This window comes from Coregonus clupeaformis, chromosome 25, assembly GCF_020615455.1.
Source record: "Coregonus clupeaformis isolate EN_2021a chromosome 25, ASM2061545v1, whole genome shotgun sequence".
Taxonomy (NCBI): domain Eukaryota; kingdom Metazoa; phylum Chordata; class Actinopteri; order Salmoniformes; family Salmonidae; genus Coregonus; species Coregonus clupeaformis.
In genome coordinates, this window is record NC_059216.1 from 3,376,941 (window position 1) to 3,386,141 (window position 9,201).

General features: G+C 47.6%; 1 protein-coding gene across 1 annotated transcript in view; it reads left to right on the forward strand.

Annotated features, from left to right (window-relative positions):
• Positions 1-8,957, forward strand: part of LOC121539762 (protein GREB1-like) — a 28,217-nt gene extending 19,260 nt beyond the window's left edge. Inside the window, 17 exon segments of the mRNA XM_045207410.1 lie at positions 1,430-1,601; positions 1,872-2,008; positions 2,109-2,463; positions 3,178-3,344; positions 3,476-3,649; positions 3,769-3,928; positions 4,097-4,199; positions 4,482-4,637; positions 4,879-4,943; positions 5,412-5,616; positions 5,957-6,193; positions 6,311-6,425; positions 6,723-6,858; positions 7,276-7,476; positions 8,087-8,225; positions 8,315-8,340; positions 8,342-8,957. Of these exon segments, the coding sequence (XP_045063345.1) occupies positions 1,430-1,601; positions 1,872-2,008; positions 2,109-2,463; positions 3,178-3,344; positions 3,476-3,649; positions 3,769-3,928; positions 4,097-4,199; positions 4,482-4,637; positions 4,879-4,943; positions 5,412-5,616; positions 5,957-6,193; positions 6,311-6,425; positions 6,723-6,858; positions 7,276-7,476; positions 8,087-8,225; positions 8,315-8,340; positions 8,342-8,479 (2,686 nt within the window). The 3' untranslated portion in view covers positions 8,480-8,957.
• Positions 8,958-9,201: the final 244 nt, after the last annotated feature.

The following is a 9,201-nucleotide window of genomic DNA, read 5'->3' on the forward strand; positions in this document are numbered from 1 at the left end:
CCTTTAAACAGCTTGGAAAATTCCAGAAAATGATTTAGAAGCAAAAAGATAGGCTAATTGACATCATTTGAGTCAATTGGAGGTGTACCTGTGGATGTATTTCAAGGATTACCTTCAAACTTAGTGCCTCTTTGCTTGACATGAGGGGAAAATCAAAAGAAATCAGCCAAGACCTCAGAAAAAAATGGTAGACCTCCACAAGTCTGGTTCATCCTTGGGAGCAATTTCCAAATGCCTGAAGGTACCACGTTCATCTGTACAAACAATAGTACGCAAGTATAAACACCATGGGACCACGCAGCCATCATACCGCTCAGGAAGGAGACGCATTCTGTCTCCTAGAGATGAACGTACTTTGGTGCGAAAAGTGCAAATCAATCGGAGAACAACAGCAAAGGACCTTGGGAAGATGCTGGAGAAAACAGGTACAAAAGTATCTATATCCACAGTAAAACGAGTCCTATATCGACATAACCTGAAAGGCCGCTCAGCAAGGAAGAAGCCACTACTCCAAATCCACCATAAAAAAGCCAGACTACGGTTTGCAACTGCACATGGGGACAAAGATCTTACTTTTTGGAGAAATGTCCTCTGGTCTGATGAATCAAAAATAGAACTGTTTGGCCATAATGACCATCATTATGTTTGGAGGAAAAAGGGGGTCGCTTGCAAGCCGAAGAACACCATCCCAACCATGAAGCACAGAGTTTGCAGTATCATGCTGTGGGGGTGCTTTGCTGCAGGAGGGACTGGTGCACTTCACAAAATAGATGGCATTATGAGGAAGGAAAATTATGTGGATATATTGAAGCAACATCTCAAGACATCAGTCAGGAAGTTAAAGCTTGGTCGCAAATGGGTCTTCCAAATGGACAATGACCCCAAGCATACTTCCAAAGTTGTGGCAAAATGGCTTAAGGACAACAAAGTCAAGGCATTGGAGTGGCCATCACAAAGCTCTGACCTCTATCCTATAGAGATTTTGTGGGCAGAACTGAAAAAGTGTGTGCGAGCAAGGAGGCCTACAAACCTGACTCAGTTACACCAGCTCTGTCAGGAGGAATGGGCCAAAATTCACCCAACTTATTGTGGGAAGCTTGTGGAAGGCTACCCAAAACGTTTGGCCCAAGTTAAACAAAGTTAAAGGCAATGCTACCTAATACTAATTGAGTGTATGTCAATTTCGGACCCACTGGGAATGTGATGAAATAAATAAAAGCTGAAATAAATCATTCTCTCTACTATTATTCTGACATTTCACCTTCTTAAAATATAGTGGTGATCCTAACTGACCTAAAACAGGGAATTTTTACTAGGATTAAATGTCAGGAATTGTGAAAAACTGAGTTTAAATGTATTTGGCTAAGGTGTATGCAAACTTCCGACTTCAACTGTATCCTATGGTTCCTAGTGGATCGTATGGTGCCAGCGGTGGTGACTCCGGCGGTGGATTGGTGGACAGCCCGCTCAACTCCCGTCAGATCAGAGACGCCACCAACATCTTGACTCTCCACGTCACCTCATTCCCCTTCGCCCTGCAGACACAACACACACGCATCAGCCCTTACAACGAGATTCACTGGCCCTCTGCTTTCACTAAAGTTAGACACTCTCTCACACACACACACACACACACACACAGAGTCACACACACACATACACAGTTGTCTCAAACTCTTGTGTGTGTGTGTGTGTGTGTGTGTGTGTGTGTGTGTGTGTGTGTGTGTGTGTGTGTGTGTGTGTGTGTGTGTGTGTGTGTGTGTGTGTGTGTGTGTGTGTGTGTGTGTGTGTGTGTGTGTGTGTGTGTGTGTGTGTGTGTGTGTGTGTGTGTGTGTGTGTGTGTGTGTGAATGTGTGTGTGTGTGTATGTAGGACATGGATCTGTACCATGAGAAGACACGTTACTTTGGTGTGTCTGAGCTGCTGGACTCGACTCGTTCAGGCAGCGGCTTGCCTCTCCTCCGCTATGACAGCTCCTTCCAAAGCATGGCCTCTGCCCTGGAGGAGAGGTAACACACACATACGCACATAACACACACATATGATTTAATTTGGGCTATCGAAATGACACAAGCATGTAACTAATAACTCAATTCCTTGATCCCCCAGGTTCCCCAGGCTACACAGTGCAGTGATCAGGACCCAGGTTTTAAAACAACACTACTGTGTCGCCCTGATGGCTGTGTCGGGCCGGCCTGGCTCAGGGGGGCGAAACCTACATAAACACACCTCTGTCGAGATGCTGGAGATCGTCCAGAGCCTGCTCAGCTCCGCCCAGCGATGCCCCTCCCACCACAGTCACATGGTGCTGCTACGGCTCCCCTCATTGGCTCTGGCAGGGTGGGCCCACCAACGGCTGGTGCGGATCAGACAGAGACTGGGGCTGGGGGAGCGCTTTGAGATCATCCTGGGAAACCCCAGCCAAGCCCTTAGCATAGGACAGAGCTTCACTGAGCGCATCAAGGTAGGGTTAAACCACAGGACAACTGAGCCGTGTGTATCAAGGGTCTCAGAGTAGGAGTACTGATTTAGGCTCAGTTTAGCCTTTTAGATCACATGAACAGGGATAAGGATCCTGGTTAGCTTCTGCTTGTTACATCACGTGACAGTTAGCTACAGTAGATTCCTTAGTTGACAGCATTGTAAAACAATCTCAAAGTAAGGCAGGTGACATATACTTTAACCTTATTAGATCTATTTTTGTCTTAGTACTTGTCTTAAGCATGTGTGCGTGTGTGTGTGTGTGTGTGTGTGTGTGTGTGTGTGTGTGTGTGTGTGTGTGTGTGTGTGTGTGTGTGTGTGTGTGTGTGTGTGTGTGTGTGTGTGTGTGTGTGTGTGTGTGTGTGTGTGTGTGTGTGTGTGTGTGTGTGTGTGTGTGTGTGTGTGTGTGTGTGTGTGTGTGTGTGTCCAGGCGTGGCTGAAGATCCAGGAGACAGACTGGGTTCCCTACCCTGCATCCTCATCCTCTCTGGGGTGGATAAGAGCGTCTGCTAAAATGACTAAAATGTAAATGTAAATGTAGACTCCCTGGGAGTGTCCCTACCCAGGTACGCACGCACACACATACACAGACACACATACACAAACATTGGTTGATTGATTGATGTATCTTCTCTCTCCTCCAACCAGATCGTTGAAGTACTGTGACCTGCATGTGATAAGCTCTTCCTACCTGCAGCGCACAGCGTTGGAGCAAGAGCTTGGATTGGCTGCCTACCTGGTGAGGGTGGAGTCCCAGGGGTCACAACCCCACGGCCACGCCTCCGGCCTGGGCAGTGACCTATCACACAAACTCATCAGAACCGACAACGAGGAGGAGGAGGGGGGAGAGAACGGTGAGCAATGGTGCGCCATCCACTGGCCACGTTCAATTAAATTAAATACAACTAAATTCTAGCAATTCAATAAGACAATTTCATTTCAATGTGGGTGTTTCTAACACTAAACAACAAATGTGACTGTTTATATATCAACAGTATAACTCACCTCTTCCTCTTCTCTTCCCTCTGCTCCTGGGGGGTGAGCCGCCCCCCTTCCCTGCTGCTGCCCCGGGGACTCTATGACATCATCAATGCGTGCGACGGGAGTGGGCTCCCTCGCTGCACCTCTTTCTTGCCACACCTGTCTGTGGCCTGGGCCAGCTCCTTCAGGTAGGAACAGTCTCACACACACACACACACACACACACACACACACACACACACACTGTTGAGTAAGATGATGCTGTATATCAACGTTTCTAATTAAGCTTTCCTTTCCTCTGTGTCAGACCTCTGCTGAGTAAGATGATGACCTGTACAGAACAGTCTCTGTACTACCGCCAGTGGACCATCCCACGGCCTCACCACATGGACAGCAGCAACCGCCCTGCAGAGGGGCGCACTGACAACTTCCATCCCCGCAGACTGCTGCTCAGTGGACCCCCACAGGTATACACACACACACACATGCATGCATGCACACACACTTGACAGACACACACACACATGCAGACTACTGCTCAGTGGAAACACACACACACAGACAAGTACATAGCCTTACACACACACACACACACACCCAAACACACGCCATACTGACTCCTGTAACCTGTTCAGGTGGGGAAGACAGGGGCGTACCTCCAGTTTCTGGGCATCCTGTCTCGTATGCTGATCAGACTGATGGAGGTGGACATCTATGATGAGGACGATATCAACTACAGTGAGTTACCATGACAACACTCCCCTGCCCTCTTTCCGTTACGACTACACTCTTCAGACCCACAGCCTCAGAGCCGTAATAGTCCAGCGGCTCATTGAGCACCTCCCATTCAACTGAATGTGATGACAGATAGATACATCACCTGAGCCGTGCTGAGAATTCAAAACTATAAAGGCCAACGGTCCAATATTCTAGAAAATGGCTGTGAAGACGAGGACGTGGTTTGGACTCTGATAACCCTACATGAGGTTGTTTTAAGGCGCTATTAGCTGTTATGAATAGGTGGTCAGCTGGAGTGTGTCCAGTACCAGCCAGCCTGTGCCTCCTGGCCAGTCACAGACACACTGAGGGGCATGCCGTTCGACTACACCATCCACGACCCCAAATATGACGACATCAGCACTGTCTACTGCCCTGACTACTGCCCCAACACTGATGGTAGGACGGGACGTCTCTCTAGGACCATAACATTATCATAGGCAGTCTTACTAGATCATTGTCTTGGACCTCCTGATCTCTTGTTCTACGATTGTAGAAAAACCAAACTAGATAAATAATGCTAAACTCTGTAGCTGTGTACAGTATGTGGTTGTGGTTTTCAGATGCTCCATGGTTATTCCATGGTTATAGACTGGTGTTCTCCTGGTCGACTGACCCCCAGCCCCTGCTCTCTCCCCAGGAAACCCCAGACATCAGGAGGACGTGTATCTGCAGAGGCGTACGGCCAGAAATCTGCTAGGGGGAGTGAGCAGGTAGGTACACGTGTCAAAGAGAAGAGTAGAGAAATGGACCATAGCCATACTCTACTAATCCCTTCCTCGAACCCACAATCTTTCTCAGTGAAGTGAGGATGCACTGCGTAATCTCACCACCAGGGAGCTCCCAAGAGCCTATTTTTCCTCTCTTACCCTTTCTTTCCTATAATACTTCCATATCTGAAACCTCCACTAACATATACAGTCAACATAATACATAGTATAGAAACCCTGAGAAGATCAAATCTTTGCAGAACCCACTCAACCATGTATATGTTTCTCCTTCCCCCTCAATTGGTAGAGCATGGCGCTTGTAACGCCAGGATTGTGGGTTCGATCCCCGGGACCACCCATACGTAAAAATGTATGCACACATGACTGTAAGTCGCTTTGGATAAAAGCGTCTGCTAAATGGCATTATTATTATTATTATTATTATTATTATTATTATTATCAGAACCCTGACTGTATCAAGAGTCCCATCTTCACCCCGACAACAGGTCGTCATGAGCATTTACTGTTCAACCTGTACCACGCCATGGATGGGGCGGCCCACCTCCACGTCTTGGTCATCAAGGAGTACGAGATGGCTGTCTATAAGAAGTACTGGCCCAACCACATTATGCTGGTGCTGCCCACCGTCTTCAATGGAGCTGGGATCGGTACACTATTACCACCTCCAGCTCCACTCTCTTTCTCACTAACAGACTCATTCTCTCACTCACTCTCACTCCCCGTCCCTTCATCTATCTCTCACCCTCTCCCGCCACACAACAGACAAACTAACTAACTTACTGACTAACTAACTAACTAACTAACTAACTAACTAACTAACTAACTAACTAACTAACTAACTAATTAACTAACTAACTAACTAACTAACTAACTAACTAACTAACTAACTAACTAACTAACTAACTAACTAACGTACACTATGAAACACAGAGACAATGTTTCCTGATGTCTCCCTCTCTGACCTCTGACCTCTGCCCCCTCCCCCAGGTGCAGCCCACTTCCTGATCAAGGAGCTGTCCTACAACAACCTAGAGTTGGAACGCAGCCGCATGGTGGAGGGAGGGGGGCCGCCAGCAGACGTCTGGCCCGTCATCATCCTCTCTGACGACTCCTGCGTCATGTGGAACGATGTGGACCTGGACTCACACAGGTTCACACTCACACACACACACACTCACACACAAGGAATGATTCTCAGATACACACACATCAACACAATGGGTTTTTATTTATATTGATGTTTTCAAAGTGTTGTCCTCGCAGAGCTCTGTAATCATCTCTCTCTCTCTCTCTCTCTCTCTCTCTCTCTCTCTCTCTCTCTCTCTCCCCAGTCGCTCCCCAGGTCAGTGTCAGGGGAAGGAGCTCATCACAGGGAGCCTTTCTCCAGAGGACACCTCCACGACTTCCTGCTTCTTAACGTGGACCTGACCCAGGACATCCAGTACAACAAGAACAGGTGAGACAATAGAATAGAATAGAAAAACATAGAATAGAATGACATAGAATAGAATAGTATAACATAGAATAACATAGAATATGCTAGAATAGTCCAGTACAACCAGAATGGATTAGAGAGGACAGACACTTGACTTTAGATAAGTCATTTGTATTGGAAGAAGAGCGTGGTGGCTAGGTTGAAATGGTTTCTATGTCAACCATCCCTCTTTCTCTATGCCTCTTCTCTTTCCCTTCGCTCCTCTTCTCCCTCTCTCCTCTCTTCCTCTCTTCCCTCTCTCCTCCTCTTCCTCCTCAGGTTTATGTGTGATGATGTGAACTTCACCCTGCGAGTCCACAGTGCTGGTCTGCTCATCTGTCGTTTCAACAACTTCAGTGTGATGAAAAAACAGATCTCTATCGGAGGATACCGCACCTACATCATCAAGAACAAGGTACAGTCTTACACAAGCACACCCATGCACGAGCACAGACACACACACACAGACAAAACCACACACCCACACACAACCAGACACACACACACTCACAACATCATTTGAGGGTCCAAACCGAAGTGGTTCTAATCCCGGGGAAAATCTGTCGATGTGCCCTTGAGCAAGGAATTGCTCCCCGGGCGCCAAGCGTGGATGTCGATAAGGCACCCCCGCTTTGATTCAGAGGGGTTGAAAAATCAGTGAATGATTATTGTAAACTGACTAGATATCTCCTTTCCCCTTTCCCCTTCAAATCAAATGTGGTGTTCCGCAGGGATCGATTCATATCCCTCTGTAATGTGATGTCTCAGTTGTAATGTTGTTGTAACGTTCATGCTAGGACCATTGTAATGTTGATGTAATGTGTGGTTTCAGATGACTGACGTCCCCACCTCGGTCCAGCCGTCTCAGTATATCGGTGCCCCGGACAGCAAGCATCCATTCCTGGCCACGCCTGCACACCTACTGCTGGAGAAATACCTGCAACACACCAGCCAACGCCTGTTCCCCCTCAGCACACGCAACTACACACACCCCATACTGTCTGTGGACTGCTACCTCAACCTGGGGCCTGAGGTACACACACACCCCATACTGTCTGTGGACTGCTACCTCAACCTGGGGCCTGAGGTACACACACACCCCATACTGTCTGTGGACTGCTACCTCAACCTGGGGCCTGAGGTACACACACACCCCATACTGTCTGTGGACTGCTACCTCAACCTGGGGCCTGAGGTACACACACACCCCATACTGTCTGTGGACTGCTACCTCAACCTGGGGCCTGAGGTACACACACACCCCATACTGTCTGTGGACTGCTACCTCAACCTGGGGCCTGAGGTACACACACACCCCATACTGTCTGTGGACTGCTACCTCAACCTGGGGCCTGAGGTACACACACACCCCATACTGTCTGTGGACTGCTACCTCAACCTGGGGCCTGAGGTACACACACACCCCATACTGTCTGTGGACTGCTACCTCAACCTGGGGCCTGAGGTACACACACACCCGCACACACACACACAAATACATATGTGATTGTTTCGATGTCAGATCAGTCATTGGTGCGTCTCTCTTTCCCTCCCTCCTTCCTTCCCTCCATCCTTTCCTCTCTCTCTCTCTCTCTCTCTCTCTCTCTCTCTCTCTCTCTCTCTCTCTCTCTCTCTCTCTCCAGGTGACGGTGTGTTTTGTGAGTTCCAGACCTCACTCCATCAACATCTGTACTACAGGGCTGCTGTTCAGTGGCCTGCTGCTCTGCTTTTGGGATTCCTTTGTCACGCCACGATTCCTCAAGAGCTTTCACTTCCTCAAAGGTACATGCACACAGACCCATGCAGACACACACACACACACAGAGAGAAGTCATCACTTCTTCAACGGTATTCTCTCGTCCCTCCTCCAGGGGCGAATCTGTGTGTGATATGTGCTCGACCGCAGCTCTCCGAGACAGACGGTGGTGAGGCTGGAGCTCGAGGACGAGTGGAGGTTCCGGCTGAGTGACGAGTTCCAGACAGCCAACGCTAAAGAGGACCGCCCCCTCTTCTTCCTCACAGGGAAACACATATGAACCCCTCTAACTCCTAAACCCATGAATCTCAACCCGTACCCCTCATCTTGAACCCTGCTGTAGGTTCAAAACAGAAAGCCAAAAACGGTCTGTACTCTTCTGATCAGGCCAATAACCCATAGAGACAGTAGCTGCTAGTGAATACAGCTATGAGTCTGTGACTGGTATGCCTCTGTTTACTGTAGTATTGCTGTAGTATTTACTACAATACTCCAATACTCCAATCAACCCTCCACCTCTCTGTTGTGATGTGTTAAAAGTCATCATTCCACAGTGTATGCCACCGTTCTTATTGTAGTTAATGAGGTATAGTTTCTTTGTAAACGTTTTTTGTGATATACAGTGATTAAATATTTTGCATGTATGTTGACAGTTTTGTGTCATGTAAAAAGTACTTATATATGCAAAAGAGGACGTTTTCTTTAGTGATTTCACGCCAATGTTTTTTAAGAGGTGTTACATGTGTATGTGGTTTTAATTTCTGACGCTCCATGTTTGTGGTTTCCTGATGATCAATATGTTGAGAAACATGAATTGATGGTGTCATGTTCTATAGACACAATGTCCTGTGTACTGTATGTTTTACTATGTATACATGTGCATATTCTGAAAACAGTCTCAATCTATTTTACAGTATCTGCTGTTGGTTATACTGTACATCCGTAGAGGTTGGTGCTCTTCTGAATTATGTTTTTTACCATCAGGTCCTGGAGAGCCACTGG